General features: G+C 38.9%; 1 protein-coding gene across 4 annotated transcripts in view; it reads right to left on the bottom strand.

The window, feature by feature from the left end:
• Positions 1-19,317, bottom strand: part of LOC104608406 (alpha,alpha-trehalose-phosphate synthase [UDP-forming] 1) — a 92,782-nt gene extending 73,465 nt beyond the window's left edge. For 2 of the 4 annotated variants that reach the window (XR_016077279.1, XM_010274379.3), the window contains exons 1-4: positions 19,029-19,317; positions 17,828-18,242; positions 17,419-17,516; positions 16,853-17,241 (exon numbers count right to left, since the gene is read on the bottom strand). Coding sequence is in view for 3 of the 4 variants with exons in the window: in XM_010274379.3 (XP_010272681.1) it covers positions 16,853-17,241; positions 17,419-17,516; positions 17,828-18,221 (881 nt within the window). In the remaining variant the exon portion in view is untranslated. Of the gene's footprint in view, positions 1-16,852; positions 17,242-17,418; positions 17,517-17,827; positions 18,602-19,028 lie in introns of those variants that run through there. The other 2 variants (XM_010274378.3, XM_088889485.1) reach the window with 2 other exon arrangements.
• Positions 19,318-20,364: the final 1,047 nt, after the last annotated feature.

Genomic DNA, 20,364 nt, shown 5'->3' with positions numbered 1-20,364 from the left:
AACCATTCACTGCTGAAGTTGTTTTCTTAGGAAAGGAGATTTTGTGCACCAGAAAAAAGAAGAGCTATGATGTTTCAGGCCTGGGACGAACCACTTTTCTCCATTGACAGCCCAGAGAAGAAAAAGGAGAGAACTGAAGCACGAACTGAAGTTGTCACGAACTGAAACAGGTCACGAACTGAAGTTGTCACGCTCTGATACCATGTTTCTACTGTTGCTACAGTAGTCCGAACCAGTAAGGAGAAGAAGAAAGAGAAGGAGAAGAAGAAGAAGAGAAGAAGAAGAAGATGAAAGAACTGTCGAACCTGATAGCTAAACCCTATCAGTCGACCTCTTAATAGTGATTAGGCTTCTAATTAAATGTACAAGGACTAAACTGCCCCTACTTGGGACAGAGAACCTCTAATAAGACTGCCACATAAGCTCATAACTTAACCAAGGTGAGTTGACTAATCTACCCTTATTCGGCTAACTCTAACAATCATCATCTTTTCCCACCATTCTAGATTCAACCTACTCTGATTAAATTGCCATGGCCAATTTGTTAGAACCTAGTGTGCTTCCTCCCTAGACGAGAAGATGAAAAGGTACAACTCTTCTATCAATTTTTTTATCCTCACCCCACCCACTTCTCTCCAACACCTTGCCGCCCCAACTTCCGCCTCCTCAATAGAAATCTTTCCCTCAAAGCATCCAACCAGACACCTCTGCAGGAAGGAGGATCTCGCACGAACACCCTCTTCTGAAGTTACTAACACTAATCCTTCCCCCAGCTTTGTTGGTTTTGTCCTCCCAAAGTTTGGGCAGGCATCCACCATCATTGCTTTGTTAAATGAGAAATTCCTTCTTAAGCCAGCCATTGGATGGCCTTGATTATACCACATTTTTCCTCCCCAACGTTTTCCTTCACCCCTTTTCATCCTCCTCAACTCCCTTTTGTACCTCTTCTTCTTGTCGTTCACCAATATTCCATCGTCGTCATCGTCGATCGTAGCTTCTTGAGTTCATGAGTGGCATACTTAGGTTAGAAGAGAGAAATTGAATAAGGTTTTAAGACGATCAACATGACCGATGAGGCTCCGTGACCGAATAGGTGATTTAAATATTAAGATCTCTTTCCACATTATGAGGCTTGGACAAGGTTATTCAAATGAAACACTTGATGAAAATATGACCAAGATTTTTTTTGAATGGCCAAAATATGACCAAGGTAACCCTATTAATTCGTATTCATATGTGAAAGTTGTCAAAGAAATGTCTTGTAGCTAGTAAGAAAAATAAACATAAATACTTCTCAATAAAAGAGATAAGAAAATTTTTAAAATAATGATAAAAAAATTTATATGGGAGGATGCAAATCAATGAACAATATGTGCAATAAAATCCATATCCCCAAAAAAGTTAAAGAAAAAACAAAATAGGTGATGAGCTCCCACTACAAATAAAAAGGCCTCTCTTCCTGGATCTAGCACATCCAACCTCCAAACTGTCTATTCCTCGATTCTGTTTTTTTTTTTTTTTTTGATTGATAACCAGTGAATTTTTATTGATTAGAAAAAAGGAATGTTATGTACAAAAGAGAATTCTACCAAAAGAATAAAAAAGAGAAACCCAATTGTTAGGCTCTTGTACTGCCTAATCCCCCATAAATTTTCTATAACTTCTTCATTTAGCTTACATTGATAATTCCCCAAAACATATGTACCCTGTTAACTGAAACTCCTTGTCGATCTAATTGATGCAAATGCTTATAAGAAGATTTTAAGCAAGTCTAAACGAAGAAAATTGAAGAAAAAGGGTCAAACAGTAGACTCGCAGAATGCATCAACTGGAAAAGAAGTGACTGTTTGACCAGCCAAATGTTGTTTGATTTGACTGAAATTTGGAGGCATTTAAGTACACTTACAGAACTCCAATACTGTAGAATTTCAGTTCAATCCAACATGTGAAAGTGCCTCAACTAAAGAATTTACGTTGGCAGGATTTTGTGTTCTGCAAGTCATGGTCAAAGTCCTAGACAACAAGTTACCTAGCATTTATAGTAATTTTCATCATCACTATGTTTAGACCCAAAGTAGCACTCCCAACTCCTATTTGGATTCTAACTTCCAAGTCCTACTTCTAATTCCTATGTGTATTCAAACTTTAAACAAAATTTAGAAACTTTCTTTTCAAACTAGGACTTTCTATAAATAGCGATGATGAAAATTACCATAAATGCTGCAAGTCATGGTCAAAGTCCTAGTCAAAGTCCTACCAACTTTCTTTTCAAACTTCATATGTGAAAGTTGTCAACAGTTCTTATAAAAGGCAATCTATTCCATGGAATTGAGTAAAGAATTCTTTTTTTTTTTTTTCTAGTTCTTCCATAGCCAGCAGCTATGGTAGAATTAATTCTTGCCTCCTCTTTTATTTTCCATTCTTTATTTGCTAGTTAATACTTGTGGATGAAGCCTATTGTTGAGTGTTGGAAATTCTCTGCTTCACTAATGAATCATCCAAACTGTGAGCTGGCCTCAGAGTCCAATTCAATCATGTCCCCAGCCATTGCTTGGTTCAAGGTTCAAAATATCGCAACGTATCAGGCCGTATCAGCCGATATGTATCGTTTCAACAAGAACCCGATACACGGAATGTGTATAAATCACTTGTTCCATTTCTTTTCATACGTATCAGCCGATATGGGCCTGTATCGGGCTGTTTTGGATCTGTATTGGCCAATACGGGCTCAAAACAGTCCGATACAGTTCAATACATATCATTAATTTCGTTAATCCATATTATACTGAATCTCTCATTAATGTCGTTTATTTAAGTCTAATTTCTCTTTAATTAGTCAATTACTCCAAGGCAAATTTAAATTTAAATTTGAATTTTAGCGCCTAATTCAAACTCTTTCATTAATTCCGTTAATTAATGATCCCCTCTCATTAATTTTGTTTTGTTAGTGTAAAAACTTCAAATTTTAGCTATAGCAAGATGTGAACCTTGGTCACTTGATTTTAACAAACACAAGTTCGCCAATGACCCACACGTATTTACTTGCTATGATTATATGTATTTTTTATTTTAAGTAAATTTTCGCTTTTCTTAACGAGTGACAAGTGTTTATTAATAAATACTAGAATTAATTATTAAAATTTATATACTAATAAATATTAAGATTAATTATATTTGTTTTTGAAAATTGACATTCACATTTTAGTTTTTTTTTTTTACATTTTAGTTTTTTTTTTTTACATTTTAGTTATTCCATCATTTTTCAACAGTTACTAATTGTGTCCTGATATGTCACACTTTATATAAACCATTAAATTATGGTTTTTTACATTTAAAACAATCATATAAAATTTGTAAATATAATTAGTAATATATTTTTTAGGATTTATTTGAGTTTTCTACTATGTTTATGTGTATCCTGATTTTTCATCTGTATCCATACGTATCCAAAGTGCATCCCGATACGTCTCTTAAAATTGTCTTTCCGATACACCCTGCGTTTCCGATACTTTGAACCTTGGCTTGGTTTCCCTTAAAACCTGCTAAATGGCAAAATGTCTCAGCATCCATTCTTTAACCAGCCTACCACAGTTTTGGAATCACCTTCCACCACTAAGTTCCTCATATTCAATCTGCTAAATGGCAAAATGTCTCAGCATCCATTCTTTATTTGCTAGTTAATACTTGTGGATGAAGCCTATTGTTGAGTGTTGGGAATTCTCTGCTTCACTAATGAATCATCCAAACTGTGAACTGGCCTCAGAGTCCAATTTACTGTCACAATCATGTCCCCAGCCATTGCTTGGTTTCCCTTAAAACCTGCTAAATGGCAAAATGTCTCAGCATCCATTCTTTAACCAGCCCGCCACAGTTTTGGAATCACCTTCCACCACTAAGTTCTTCATATTCAACCTCTTGCCCAGCAAAAGTCCATTCAAGAAAACCTGCTCTAGTGGAGTCCCCAATGCCTATGGGGCCTGAGTAGATAGTTACGACCTCTCCTTGACCATTCCTGAATACTCCTACATCTGGCAGTCCTGGATTGCCCAAATATCTTCAATACTTTAGCCCAATGTACTACTCTAATTATGATTTTGTCAGTGAAGGAATTCAAGCAAGGGATAAAGATGGAAGTAGGATAGGGGTAAGAGTTAGCTTTTGGCAGGAGGTTTGGTGTGGGGATAGCCCTCTCAAGGACAGATTCCTAACTCTTTATGAAATTGCTTTCAACAAGGAATGTTCAGTGTCAGAGGTGTTCTCTCAGGAAGGAAGGGCGGAAGTTAGGTGTCCCATTTTCAGAAGGAACCTCAATGATTGGGAAGAGGAGCAATGGGAAGATTTGATGCAGATCCTGAATACAGTAAGGGTGGATAGCACAAGGAGGGATAAGAGGATTTGGTTAGGGGATAAATCAGGAATCTTTACAGTCAAATCCTTTTATAACAGACTGTGTAATGACAAGGAGGCTTCCTTCCCTGAAGACAGGGTCTGGATATCAGTTGCTCCCCTCGAAGTCTCTTTCTTTTTTGTGGGTGACGACTTTGGGGAAGTGCTTAACAGTTGACAATTTTTCAAAGAGAGGAGTGGTGGTAGAACCCAGTAGATGTGTTCTCTGTGACAACAATTCTGAGGAGATGGAGCATCACTTTCTGCATTGCAGCTGCAGTTGGGAAATATGGACGAAAGTGCACAAGGTGTTTGGAGTTCAGCTGTGTTTCCCAAGGGATTTATTGGTGCTGTTAAAGAGATGGTTTGTGAGTGGTTTCTTGAGCAAAGGTATGATTGTTTGGAAGGTAGTGCCAGCTGCAGTGTTGTGGTCAATTTGGAAGGAAAGAAACAAGATGCTATTTGATGACAAGTTCAGTACAGAAGAGTTAGTTTTAAAGGGCATTTGGGGAAGGTTATACTCATGGGTGGAAACACACAAGTTATTCAAGAATTGTCCTTATAGCTCTTCTTTTGAGCATAGCATTCTTTTTGTTTGATTTTGGAACAGAGGTTTTTTGGGATGTACAAAGTTTTTCCTGCCTTATCCAGTGCCATACTGGACAAGGTTTGTATACACGCTCAATTTTCTTAATGAAATACTTTACCTTTTCTCCTAAAAAAAATGTTTGAGACCAATGCACTACTTTAATTATGATATTTTTCCATCAATGATTCCTTGGAGTATGTCGTTTCTTGAAAGATTCTTGCATTCCCTTCTTTCAAAATAATCCATATAATAGTGGCTCTCATGCATCTTCACTATGTCTTCCCCCTTCTTTTACGTGGATTGAAGTAGGTGGACAAGAACACACTTATAACATCTCTAAAAGGATTCCAACTACAACCATAAAGAGTTACAAACTGTTCTCAAATACCCAAATATTAGAGGTAAATGGGCAAGAGGTTATCAGATGGAAAGTATTCCCCACTTTTTCCACAAAGAAAGCATATATGAAGAGACAAGCACCAATTGGGCCTCCTTTTTTGCATATACTCACAATTATTGATTTTCTTATCATATACCTCCTAACAAAAATCCTTAACTTAGAAAGAAATCAGTCCAGCACAAATGAAGCTAACAGAAAAGGGCTATGATTTATGAAGAAGAATTATGAGAGGCTACCAAAAAGGAGCACAAGAGAAAGAACCCAAGGAAGACAGTATCCAAATCCTAGAATCGAGTGAAGAAAAGTCTAAGAAGAAACCATCCATCAATTCATCAATATGCACAAGTTCCTGATCTCAACCCTCTTCTTAAACCCAAATCCCAAGAAAAACCAAGGTGGGAGGGTGGATGCAGAGGGGTTGGATTGGAAGAGGTTGGATGATGATATGATAAGATTGTTAGAAAGGGACTTTGATTTGGAGGAAAATTAGGATGGTTGTATTTGTATTTTCAATGGACAGATCCAAAGTTCCTGGTCCAGATGGCTTCACTATGGCTTTCAACCAAGATTTTTGGGAGATAATTAAATTTGATCTGTAGGTAGTTTTGAGGAGTTTGAAGAGGAATGTTTTATCAGCCTTGGTATTAATGCTACTCTCCTGGCCTTAATTCCTAATAAGGAGTTGTCATATAGCCAAGAGACTTTAGGCCCATAAGCTTTGTGGCTAGCATTTATAAAAGTGGCAAAAATACTTTCTTTAAAATTGAAAACAGCCCTGCCATTGCTAATAAGCCAGTCCCAGGGAGCCTTTATCCAAGGTAGAAAGATTACTAATCAAATTTTGATAGCCAATGAGTGTGTGGAAGACTTAAAAAGAAGGGGAAAAAAGGTTTTGTGTGTAAGTTGGACCTGGAAAAAGCATATCATCTGGTAGACTGGCCTTTTCTTTTGGAAGTAATGAGAAGGTGTGGCTTCAGGGAGAGGTGGTGCAGGTGGATTGAAGGTTGTCTAAAAACTTGTCAGTATTCAGTTTTGGTCAATGGAGTGGTTAGGGACTTTTTTCCAGCCTCCTGAGGATTAAGGAAAGGGGATCCTCTCTCTCACCCTTCCTTTTTACCTTGATAACAGAAGCGTTCAATAGATTAATTTTAAGAGCTAATAGGTTAGATATCTTTAGAGGCTGGAGGGGTAGTAGAGTTAGCATAGTAGTTTTACACTTGTAGTTTGTAGATGATATAATTATTCTTTACGAGGGTGGAGATTCCAAGAAGGCAAGGAACCTAAAATGGGTTGTGAAATTATTGAGCATATCTCAAACTTGAAGATTAATTTTGAAGAGAGCTGTGTAGCTAGGGCCAAGTTAGAGGAAGAGGAGCTGAATTAAGTGGTAGGTTCTTTACAATGCACCTTTACTGGTTAGCCTAGGAAGCACCTAGGCATGCCTTTAGGAGATAACCCTTGAGAGGGCAGGTTCTAGAGTCCAATTATAGAAAGTTGTGCGAAGAAACTGGCAACATTGAAGAGAATCTATATCTCATTAGGGGGTAGAATTACTTTGTTGAAGCCCACTTTAGCTAACCTGCCTATCTACTACCTCTTTTTAGGATGCCATAGAAGGAAGTGCTGAAACTAGAGAATATTATGAGGTATTTCTTGTAGGAGCTTGGTGAGGGAAGGAAGGATCATTTGGTTAAATGGGAAGTGGTGTGCAAGAGAGTTGTTTAAGGTGAAGTCTAAAAACAAAGAAAGAAGAAGAGAAAGGAGGAGAAGAAGGGAGAAGAAGGGAGGAGAAGAAGAAGAAATGTTACAAAGGTATGTCACGAGTTATTGTTCACACCAGAGACTAAAAGTTTATAATGTTGCTGAAAGTACAAGTTTGCCCTTACTTGGGTGCCCAAATACAAAGAGGAAATGAAAAAACCCAAAAAAAGCCCTTTCATCATATTGCATATTCTCAACACTCCCCCTCAAGCCGAGTATAGATGTCTATCATGCCCAGCTTGCCTAGGTTACTATCAAACTTCGGCTTGTGAACTCCTTTAGTAAAGCAGTCAGCAAGTTGATCCTCATACAAGGGGCAGGCAAATTTCTCCACTATCAATTTTCTCTCGGATGAAACTCCTATCCACTTCAATATGTTTTGTACAATCATGCCGAGTATAGATGTCTATCATGCCCAGCTTGCCTAGGTTACTATCAAACTTCGGCTTGTGAACTCCTTTAGTAAAGCAGTCAGCAAGTTGATCCTCATACAAGGGGCAGGCAAATTTCTCCACTATCAATTTTCTCTCGGATGAAACTCCTATCCACTTCAATATGTTTTGTACAATCATGCTGAATAGGATTATGAGCAATGTTTATAGCTGCCTAATTGTCATAGTAAAGTTGCATAGGATTTTTTGTTGGAATTCCCATTTATGTTAGCAAGATCTTCAACCATAGAAACTTTGAAACCCCATGAGCCATTGACCTGTATTCTATCTCTACACTAGAGCGAACAACAGATTACTTCTTGCTCCTCTAAGATCACATTGGCCCCAAGTAAGGCACAGTAGCCAGAAGTAGATCTTCTGTCATCCATTGACCTTGCCCAATCTGCATTTGTGTAGGCCTCAATCTTCAAATGCCCATGATTGGAGTATAACATTCCTTTGCAAAGACACTCCTTCAAGTAAGTGAGAATCCTATTAACAGCTTGCATGTGAGAGGTTCTGGGCTCATGCATATACTAGCTAACCACACTAACTGCATAAGATATATCTGGTCTTGTCAAACATAGATTGAGAAGACGGCTAAGCAATCTTTGATAGGCCTCTCTATCTAGAAGAACATCTCCATCTGTGGCATTCAACTTGTGGTTAGGGTCAATTGGGGTTCCAACAAAGTAGCAAGTGTTAATCATTCCAATGAAGGCCTCCCAACAAAGGGCCTGAACTTTATGGAGGGATTGGCTTATTCTAAATTTCTTTGACAGGAAGTTCACCCCCAAAGTAAAAGGTTGTATTAAGAAATTGAAGAAGGAAGAACAGGTAAACAAGCCATCTGGGAGAGTGACCAAACACTAGTGCCCTTGGTGTTTTGATCCAAGAAGATAGCACCAAGCTTGGCCAAGAGAAGGATGAGAGGTTCACACTCCATCTCCCAAAGGCCCCTTATAAACCCAAAGTCCCAATTTAAACCTGAGGTAGAGAAAACCACAAATTTAGAAATAGGTTCTGCCTTATAGTTGGATAGTGCGTAAAGAAAAGGAAATTGGACCTTAAGCGGGTGTTCCCCAAATCAAAGGTCCTCTTAGGCCATTCCCCACATCAAACAAAAAATGGTTAAGAGAAAAAGGATACACCTCATATATTGCTTTCCAAAGAGAGGTTGGAGTTGCATTGGGGGCTACCTTTGCATCCTAGTTGTTGTTCACCCATCCATGTATACTTCCAATAACCCTTTGCCAGAGCCTTTCTCTTTCCAATGGAAATCTCCACAACCACTTTCCTAGGAGAGATATATTCTTTTAAACTATGTTTCCTATCCCAAGCCCACCCTTTTCTTTTAAATCTATTTGACCTGGCAACCTTTAGATGGCCTTTGAGGAGGGGTGAGGCTCTGTGGAGATGTGTGAGAGCTACACTGGTTCGGACAGTTTGGGAAGTGAAATGCTAGAATTTTCAACAAGGTAAGATGGGAGGATGTTGTATGTAGGGGTGAGCATTATTTGGTTAAAACCGAAAAACCAAACCGAAATTTTTGGTTTCAGTTTGTTTGGTTCGGTTTTTTCGGTTTAGTTAATTCGGTTTTAAAAATTTTTGGTTTCGGTTTTGGTTTTAAGATTAGAAATTTGGTTAACCGAAAAAACCGAATTAACCAAAATGTATTATATACCTAATATAATATATATTATTAATATGTATATAATATATATTATATATTATATATAATATAAATATATAATATACATTAACATATACATAAATATATTAATATATATAATATATAATATGTATTAGTATAATATTAATAAAATTCAGTTTTAACTGAAATAACCAAAAACCAAACCGAAAAATTCGGTTTCGATTTTTTCGGTTTTTTAATAATTCGGTTTCAGTACAGCTTTATATTTTATAAGTTCGGTTTTTAAAACTTCGGTTTATTCGGTTCGGTTTTTAACTGAATAAACCAATTGCTCACCCCTAGTTGTATGGGAGTTCCTGATAAACAGGGCTATACATTGGGCTAGAGCTTTGGATATCTTCTCAAACTATTCTTTTGATGGCATTAGGTGGAATTAGGAGCTGGTATATAAAATTTCTAATACTAAGGAGAGGCCTAACATAGTTTGGATGCCTCGTGAACAAGGATTCATAAAACTAAACTTCGATGGCAACAACCTAGGCAATCCAGGGCCTTCAGGAATTGGGGGAGTGTCCAAGAATGCAAAGGGCCATGTTCTTGCTTTATTTTCAGGTCTGACTGGAGTGGGGGATTCAGTTCATGATGAATTTCAAGCAGTTTTGCAGGAAGCACAGTTAACTAGAGAGCTGAATTATGACCAACTACTAATTGAAGGGGACTAAACTGATAGTTGGTTGGCTGGAGGAACTGGAATCAGTAATTTGGGCATGCAGGGGAAAATATAAGATTTAAATGACTAACTAGAAACATGACTCTTAGAGTTCAATGGAAAATGAGATCGGCAAATGGAATGGCTGACTTGTTAGCCAAGTAAGGGGTGTATAGAAATCAGTTATGGTGGGCTAAATTGAAATTCAAACTTTGTAACTGAGGTCGCACCTTGTGCCTCTGTTTGGAAGCCTCCACTGTATAACTCTCTTATTTTGAATCTAATAAATATTTCCATTTATCAAAAAAAAATATTATTAGCATCAGATTGGGAAGGCTAAATCTTTGGTCTCTAAAATGAATACCTCATTTAGATGAGCAAGAAAATCAGTCAATATGCTAGCAGATATATTAACTTGGGAGGAGAGAAGATGGGAGGAAGAGAGAAGATGGTGCCACACCAACCAGACTGACCCAAACTCTTCCTAACCTGAACTGCCCTCCTTTAGCAGTCACAAGACACCTTCCAAGCACAGAGCGCCACACCCAAGCTTCACCTTTCCTGGTAACCTCGAAAATCTCTAGTTGGCTAGGGTTTCGGGCAGCAGCAAAACAGCATCACTTCTTGGCAAAATCCGGCCAGAACTTAAATCTCCAAACCCTTCTACCAACTAGGCAAGTGATTCTCTATACTATAGAGAACCTATCTCTCCATACACTCTCTTAATTTTAGAGTGTACAGGAATGAAGAAAAAGGAAGAAAGAAGAACTGAACCCACTCTGATACCAAGATGTGAATCAGTCTTCTAATATCAGGTTTAAAATCAGTAATTAACAGTGCAAATCAGATCTGAATAATAGTGCAAGAGCTGTGTATGTGGAAGAGAAGAGGTAAGAGAAGAAGAAGTCGAATCATTCACCCTTCTCCTCTAACCCTATTTTATTAATCTCTAAAAATTAATGATGACAAGTATGCCCTTAAGTGGGCGGCCAGCTTGGCAATTACATAAAGAAAATAAAACAAGAACAAATAACAGGCCCACTAAGTGAGGCCCATCAACATAAAATAAAATATAAAAATAAAGGATATCACACAAGCAGCTGTTAGGGCCCATTCGGCCCAGTCTCTTTACATCTTTTCTTTTTTCTGTATGGTCGTCCTAGTATAAATACCAAATAAACTGGCGCCGCCAGTTGACTTTTTGCCTCTCTCTTCTCCCTTCTCTTTCTTCTCCTCTCTGTTCTGGAATCATACCATCTCAGCACCAAGAAAAGATGGTACCAGAGCGGCAGATTCAATCTTAGGACCAGGGCGGCGCTTCTTTCCTTTTTTGTCTATTGGTGATTGAACCAAAGAACAAGATCTCTGGTAGACGTGTGAGGAAGCTCACTGCAAGATAGTTCTTTTCTCTTGGTCGTGAGCCCAGAAATTATCAGGGGAGAGAAAAATCAAATGCTGTGAGTTTTTCTTTATTTTTCTTCATCAGTTATGGGGATCGAACTGATCCTTTTGTACCTAGATGAGTGGGTTATGTGGATCTAATGACCTGCGGCTGGTGTGAGAGTGTCTTCTCTCAATGCATGTGGATCCAGTGATCCTTCCTATGCGCTGAAAGGTGTGATTTCTTCAAGACTGCAGATCTGTAACTGCTGTGACAGCAGTTTATTTCCTTCTTCTATTTACATTGAACCTAAGTTACTGTGTGAAAGTTGATTTATTGCTAAAGGGAATGGTCAGATCTGTTTCTTTGAAATACCTTACACATCTGAAATGGTGTGTGATCAGTCTAAAATGATTCAGTAGGGCCAAAAATCTGAGAACAGTAATGGTGTGTGACCAGCTTTGATTTCTTTGTGTGAGAACAAGCTTTCTTGTGTCCAGAAGTGTGACTGAACTGAAACTGCAACCTGTTTTTGACTGTACTGTGAGTCTGAACTGAATTGAAAACTTGTTCTCTAGCTGGATTGTGACTGATCAGATTCGGATTCTATGTCTTCTAAAGATTTTGGTATGTCTGGTGTAACCTCTAGTCAGAGTGGGATGAGCGGAGGTTTTGACATGAGTTTTCCCATGGCTGTGATTCCCTTTGATGGCCTCAATTACCTAGAATGGTCAAGGGGAATCAAGCTCTACATAACTGCAAGGGGAAAAACGGGGTATATCAATGGCAGAATCAGAAAACTCCAGTCTAGTGGTGTGGAACATGATAGGTGGGACCAGGAAAACAACATGGTGTTGTCATGGCTGTTATTGTCTATTCTGCCACAAGTGAGAAAGACCTTCATGTGGGCAGAAACAACTCATGAGATATGGGATTAGGCACAGCCTACATACTCCGAACAACGGCATTATGCTAAAATATATCAGTTGCAAGCTGCCTCCTCAACTTGTAAACAGGGGGAGAGGAGTCTCTCCACCTACTATTCAGACCTGACTTCTGTTTGGAAGGAACTAGATCACTATCAGAATATAGACTGGAAATGTGATGCAGATGCCAAAGCATACAAGTCTCTGGTTTCCCAACAACGAGTGTTTGCCTTTCTCATAGGGTTGAATCCCACATATGAATCTATCGGGGTTCAAATATTGGGGGGTAAAGACCTCCCAATAGTACAAGAAGTATATGCTCTAGTACAGTCAAAAGAGAGCAGACGGAATGTGATGAATAATCCCGAGGGAGAGCATGTTGCTTTAGCAGCTAAAGGGGGTGTTGCTACGGGTGGTGGAAATTCCTTCAAGAAGAGTGACTTCCAGAAGAAAGTTGATGACAAAGATAAGCTATGGTGTACACACTGTCAAAAGACTAGGCATACTCGAGAGACATGTTAGGAGCTTCACGAGAAGCCAAAGTGGGCTCAGGAAATGAGCAAAAAGCCGGATCAAAACAAGAAGCCAGGACAGCAAGGTCAGAGAAAGTTTAATGCAGCAAATTTAGCCTCTCAAGAGCCTCAATCATCAACCACTACCATGAGTCCTTCCGGGACTGATCCGAGAGAAGATATCATTAATTCTTTCCATGACCATTTGGAGTTGTATGGGAGGGCAATCTGCCAGATGGATTCTGCTTCTCCACCCTCGACTTCCTTTACATCTACATCTGGTAACGGTAATTCTGCCACAACTTTCCATGTGCCCTATCATCCCTCATATTCCCCTTGGATAATAGATTCTGGAGCCTCGAACCATATGATGGGTAAGTCCAATTGTTTTCAATCTTATCATCTATTATCTGGTTGAGACAAGGTGAGACTTGCTGATGGTTCTTTCTCCACCATAACTGGTCAAGGAACCACCCCCCTTCCTCTTGGACTCACCCTCTCTGATGTTCTACATGTTCCTAAACTACCGATAAATTTGTTCTCTGTTAGTAGTATAACAAATTCGTTAAACTGCTTAGTAACCTTTTTTCATTCCTCTTGTATGATACAGGATTTGGCCTCGGGGAAGACAATTGGTACAAGTCATATGGTAGATGGTCTTTACATGTTAGAGAATAAAGCTTGTCTTGCAGCTATTGAGTCCAAGAGTCTGTTTAATAAGAGTCAAGTCCTTTTATGGCACAGTCATTTAGGTCATTTATCTTTTGAGTCATTGAAAGTGTTGTTACCATATTTATTTAAATCAGTGTCAGTGTCGGATTTCACATGTCAAACTTGTCAGTTGAGCAAACATTGTAGAAATCACTTTACTTCAAAAAATAATAAATCTGAATTTCCTTTCCGTATTGTGTATTCTGATGTCTAGGGCCCTGTTACTTTAACATCCGAGTCTGGCTATAAATATTTCATTACACTTATTGATGACTACACCCAATATACATGGGTGTACCCTATGCAGTTCAAAGATGAAGTACCAAAAATCGTTAAAGATTTCCAACGCTTGATATTCACTCAGTTTCAAACGGAAATCCAAATTTTCCAATCAGACAATGCCAAAGAATATTTCCATAGTGATCTCACGGAGTTTTTCGCTTCGTGCGGATCCATACACCATAGCTCATGCTCTAGAACCCCCCAGCAAAATGGTGTTGCAGAAATAAAGAATCGTCATCTCCTTGAAGTTGCTCGCGGGTTACTTATACACATGAATGTTCCTAAACGTTTTTGGTTGGATGTTGTATTGTGTGTTGCCTATCTCATCAACCGTATGCCCTCTCGCTTGTTAGGGTACAAGGCCCCACCTCAGCTTCTTTTTCCTAAGGCTCCCCTCTTCTCTATTCCTATCTGTGTGTTTGGTTGTCGTTGTTTCGTCCAGGACCTTTCTCCTACTCGTGGAAAACTTGATCCTCGTACCATTCCTTGTGTCTTCTTGGGTTATCCTTCTTCCCAAAAGGGTTATCGATGCTTTGACCCCGTTTCCAAGAAGTACTATGTCTCTATGGATGTGTCTTTCTTTGAAAGTGATCCTTTTTTCCCGGTTTCTCCTTAGGGGGAGAGTAAAGTGGAGGAGAAACCAGTTCAGGTTCAGGTTCTCCCTCCTTTGTCTGACCCTCCTCTATTCCGTGTTTTTCGTTGTCGCAAGAGCCAACTAAATTCAAGAGTTGTGGAGCAACTTGAAACTGTACCGCCAACATCATCAGATTCACCGGGGACAGATCATATCCAACCAGGTACTATCATTCCTATTGATGTTCCCGATCCTCTTGCCATAGATATTCCATTTGGTGGTGACCTTGACATTCCCATTACAAAAAGGAAGGGAGTTAGGTCTTGTACCACCAAGTATCCTATTACCCATTTTGTTACCTATGAGAACATCTCACCCTTCTTTCGTGCTTTCATTTCTTCCATTGACAGTGTCCCTATCCCAAAAAATGTGGCAGAAGCTCTCTTAGTACCTCAATGGACAGATGCAATGAAAGAAGAGATAAATGCCCTACATAAAAATGGCATGTGAGAATTAGTGGATCTTCCTGAGGGTAAGGAACCGGTAGGGTGCAAGTGCGTGTTCACAATGAAGCACAAGGCTGATGGCACGATAGAAAGGTACAAGGCTAGGTTGATGGAAAAAGGGTTTACCCAGGTATATGGTGTAGATTATGTAGAGACTTTTGCCCTAGTAGCCAAGATGAACTCCATTAGAGTCCTTTTCTCCCTTGCGGCAAATCTTAATTGGGATCTTCATCATCTAGACATTAAAAACGCCTTGCTGAATGGAGACCTTGAGGAAGAGGTGTACATGGTCCAACCTCCTGGCTTTAGTGCCCTAGGCAAAGAGCAAAAAGTGTGCAAACTAAAAAAGTCTTTGTATGGTCTGAAGCAATCACCGAGAGCCTGGTTCAGCAAGTTTCATCTGGCTATACAGCAGATTGGATACAAACGATGTTAGACTGGTCATACTCTATTTGTGAAAAGAGGGGAAGGAAAGATTGCAGCCTTGATAGTGTATGTTGATAACATATGATCACAAGTGACTGAAGGTTGAAATTCAAAGACTAAAAGATTTCTTAGCCACTCAATTTGAAGTGAAGGATCTAAGACCCCTTCGATATTTCCTTGGAATTGAAGTGGCCCACTCTCAAAAGGGGATCTTCATTTCTTAGAGGAAATACATCCTAGATCTGTTATAGGATACAAGAAAACTAGGGGTTAAGCCAGCCGACTCTCCCATTGATCCAAATCATAGACTTGGTGACTGTTGTGGTGAAGTTGTCAAAGATGCAAAACAATTCCAAAGACTTGTGGGAAGGCTCCTGTATTTATCCATGACCAGGCCAAACATTGCTTATGCAGTAGGTGTTCTTAGTCAGTTCATGCATGCTCCTAAGACCATATACTTAGAGGTAGCAGAAAGAATACTCAGATACCTAAAGAGGTTTCCTGGAGCTGGTTTGTTATACCAAAGGAATGGTCATTTGAAGATTGAAGTATATACAGATGCTGATTGGGTTGGATCAGTTGATGACAGAAAGTCTACTAGTGGATGTTGTTCCTTTGTGGGAGGAAACCTAGTCACATGGGGAAGCAAGAAACAAAATGTGGTGGCTAGGTCTAGTGCTAAAGCTGAATATAGAGCAATGTTCCATGGGGTGGCTGAAGGCATGTGGATAAAGAATCTGTTGAACGAACTAGGTTTTCCCGTTGATGGCCCTATGTCCTTGTATTGTGATAACAAGGCTGCCATCAATATTGCAGCCAACCCAGTTCTTCATGATAGAACTAAGCATATAGAGGTTGACAAACACTTCGTTAGAGAGAAAATTGTTAATGGGGAAGTGTGCACCCCATATGTGAGTTCTAAAGAGCAACTGGCGGATATATTTACAAAAGGTTTACTGCTTACATCACTCGCGGCATGATGATTTATGTGACAAGTTGGGCATGATTGACATCTACATCCCAACTTGAGGGGGAGTGTTGAAATAACTTAGTTTATTTTAAGTTTAGTGCCGCAAGGGCACCTTTGTAATTTTCTCTTTTCTTTTTTCTGTATAGTCGCCCTAGTATAAATACCAAATAAACCAGCGCCGCCAGTTGACTTTTTGCCTCTCTCAATTCTGTCTCTCTTCTCTCTTTTATATCTTCTCCCTTCTCCTCCTTCTCTTCTCTCTGTTTTGAAATCATACCATCTCAGCACCAAGAAAACAAAGCTAAAAGTATTACCAGATCTAACGCCTATTTTTCTCAATTCCACTGAAGTTGCAGGATCAATATCAAAGATACATCATTTCCAACCAGTACTGAACTTTTTTACTAAAGAAAAAACTAGTATTGAACATTAAATCATGAAATGCCATGCTATTTTTAGATGTATAAACATAACCATATTCTATGTTATGTGATGATACAACAAACTTTAGCTTTTATCCATATGATCTTTTAAAAAAGGCATGCAACAATTTTGAGCACATAAGACAGAAAAACAGGAGATATGCCATGAAATGTGCTTCAAAATATTGGTGCAGAGTACAACAGTAACATACCCAACTAAGTCTGCAGCAAGAACAGCTCTCAGAAGATCTGATCGGGATGGCAATGTCCTATGAATTTCTGATGAAGGGAAGGGTGTGTGGAGGAACCAGCCAACTTTCATGTTTCTATTATATTCCTTTAAGCATTTTGGGAGAAACATAAGATGGTAGTCATGGCACCAAACAACATCTCCCTCTTCATAATGTTTGTTTACCACATCAGCAAACATCTGATTTGCCCTCTTGTATGCATCAAACTGGGACTGAAAACTCCGGGTGGTTGCAAGACGATCTTCTTGTGGAAGTCCAAGGTAATGAAAAAGAGGCCACAAGATGTTATTGCAGTAGCCATTATAATATTGATGAACTATCTCCTCATCAAGGAAAACTGGGATGCATCTCTGCATTTAATTAAAAATACTTTAGTAGGGTGAGCCATGAGGAACTCAACAATCACTTTGATGATGCAAAAATATAGAGTTAATTAACCCATTGAATTCAAAATGGTAGGAGCATATAGGAAATGTCAATAAACTGCATATCAAATAAAATCTGAAGGACAAACCAAGACTTTATACCTTTTCAGCAAGGGCTTTAGTAAGAGCTCTCTGCCCAACCTCATCAGGTACATTTACACCAGCCCACCCAATCCATCTTGCCTCAAACTCCTTCACTCCTATGAGAAAATTATCCAGGATGCACTTTCTCATTTTCAGGTGAAAAACTCAAAACATACAGGTGCGTATGTGTCTGTGTGTGTGTGTGTGAAGAACATTAAAGGTCTATATTTAAACTGTAAAGAATAATGTAATCCAACATATTGTTAGCAACAAGGCAAAAACTCAGTAAAGAAACAAAAAAGAAGTGCTCATTTTGGATGAAAAAACTAAAAGAAAACCAACAAAACATATGAAACTGAAGAAAAGAAAATAAAACTAAAGAACAACAATAAATAACAATTGAAACAAGAGTTTAGCAACCACCTACCAAGCAGAGCACTGACCAGACCCCCTGCACTTATCTCCAGAGACCATGAATCCTCACCCCTCCTAACTGCAGAGACAGGCAACCTGTTTGCCACTACCAACAGTCGTTGTTTGGAAGGCCTTTTCTCTTGTCGTTCATATCCCTCGCTATATGATCTCACTGCTGAAGCTGCATCAAAAGACTCTTGATCATAGGGAACTTTGCAGTTGTTACCCTCTCTTGAGTTCAATCCATGCTCATATGGTTCGGTCTCCCTGTTACCATCACTACCTTCCTCATTTGGATGAAATGTCCTGTTGGATTTCCTTAGCTCCCTTAGCTCTCTTTCTCTTAGGAGCCTCTCCAATCGAGTTGTGGGGACAGAAGCATTACGGTTGCACTTGTTTCCAGGCATACGCTCAGCCTGTAGCCCAACCTGCAACGCCAATTTCACAGGAACTACTGTCTATCAAAACAGTTTATTTTTTTTTTCCTTGCGTTTGTTTGAGCCATATCAAGTCATCACCAAGCCCCATACGACACATGAATATAGAAGGTATGGCTATTACCAGAAATGATAAACTAAGTCCAAGTCCCACAACCAAGCAACAGTCTAAACCACTCCCTATAAAGCCAGTCGGATTCAGGGCAGTGTTACATTGTTCTCTGAGGATTTCTATCAACTAATTAATGACTTGGTTTTTCTACTGCAGTCAAAGAATTTTACCAATTCCGATATGGTAAAGCATCATTATCTTCAGTAAATTAGAAGAAACAAAACAGAACAAATAGACATACACACAAACAGAGTGAACAGAAATATTAGGTTCCACCAAATGAAGAAAAGAAAGAGCTAGTGGAGGCTTGACCCAACTGAGCACAAAGGCCAAACCTCTTTTTCCTTTTATCTGCTCAAGTTTCTAGAACCCGCATCATTCAGAAGCAAAACAAGCACAGTGTATGGGAAACCCAGAAACCATAAAAGATAAGAAATCAAGGACACATTTCTCAGATAAAATTTGAATCCTCTGCCAACTCTAAAATCCAAAAACCATCAAAAAAGTTCAGAACAAAGACAAACTACAAGACCCATTTTCAGAAGACCGAGAAAAACACCTTGGACCGAAAAACAAGAAAGCCAGGAACTCCATACAGGTAAAACAAAACAAAAATAATACCAAAAAAAATAACAGGTATACGCCAGCATGGTCCATGGTCTCACCTAATTTCGAACCCAAAAATTTTGATCTCCCGAAGGATTTTACCACCACCACCACCACCTATTATAAGTTTATAACTCACCACCTGCGTCGAGCAAATCCTTCAAAACCGTCCGTACCTTTCTGTGGGTTCAACAGATAGTTGACTAACCGATATTCCTGGTTGCTCTAGCGAGGAGCGACGGAGAAAAAATCTCCAGTTTCCAGAAGTTCATAATCCAATAATCCATGTTCGCATTATATAGTGAGAGATAGAAAGAGAGGGAGAGAGAGAGAATGACAGAGAAGTAGAATGAGACATTTAACCAAAGCTTCGTGGAAGCTTTATAGTTGCATAAAGCCTTTGCCATGCAAAGCAATCATTAATTCAGGAGTCATTAAAATATAACTTTGGTTTTATTTGATCTAATCAATGTTTAGTAAACAACCCAGAAAACAGAGATGGAGATTTGTACTAATCTTTGTATTCGTATGGATGGTTAATTAATTAAACTGTGCTAAATCCACAAACACATGGATCTGTTATGAACTAATGGATTGAGTGGGGTCAATTAACTCACAGCCACACGATTTACAGGAGCCCTTCCATGATTTCATGATTTTCTCGTGGGCCTCTGACAAGCTTCACATCAAGGGTCACGATCATCTTATTCTCCATTGATTATTGGAGTTTGATGGGTAAGTGTTGCGGGTAACAAATCCAGGGTGATTTGGGCATAAAATGATATTGAATGGGGCACACCCATGGTGAAAAGATAAAAATACCCCTCCCTTCTAAAATGTAAGAGAACGCATCACATGAGGATTAATGGGTTTGTCCCTTCGTAGAAACAAAAAAGAATTCCTTGTTTGGTTTAGTTTTTCTTTGCACCCTAGATATATTCTTTTACTTATAGCCCAAAGTGGTAAATCATAAATAATTATCCTTTGGATAGAAAAAAAAAAAAAAGAAAGAAAGAAAATTCCATGGGTATACCTGTGGACCCAAACTATATTCCTTCACGTCTCCCCCCTCAATTTTTGGTTAAGATTATGTTTGTTTTGGAGATCCCTCAATTCTCTTTTTTTTTTCTCTTATTTTCTATCAACTCAAACATGGTTTAAGGTCCTCTGTTCACACAGTAGGGAGTAGAAAATGACTTAATAAGAAATCAAATCATAAGTCATTTTCTAGAAATTTTGCATGCTTTAGAGGGGAAAGCATTTTCCATGTGATGGGCATCCACTGAAAAGATGAAGATATAGATCTTTATTTGGAGAGAAATCTCTAATAGAACCACTCCCATGGGCCTTTTTGTCAATGCATCCTTATCTCCTTATTTTGGCGAATGGGCTACA

The sequence above is a fragment of the Nelumbo nucifera genome, chromosome 6, assembly GCF_055504915.1.
Source record: "Nelumbo nucifera cultivar China Antique chromosome 6, China Antique-T2T, whole genome shotgun sequence".
NCBI lineage: Eukaryota > Viridiplantae > Streptophyta > Magnoliopsida > Proteales > Nelumbonaceae > Nelumbo > Nelumbo nucifera.
This window is presented reverse-complemented; position numbering and strand designations above follow the sequence as displayed.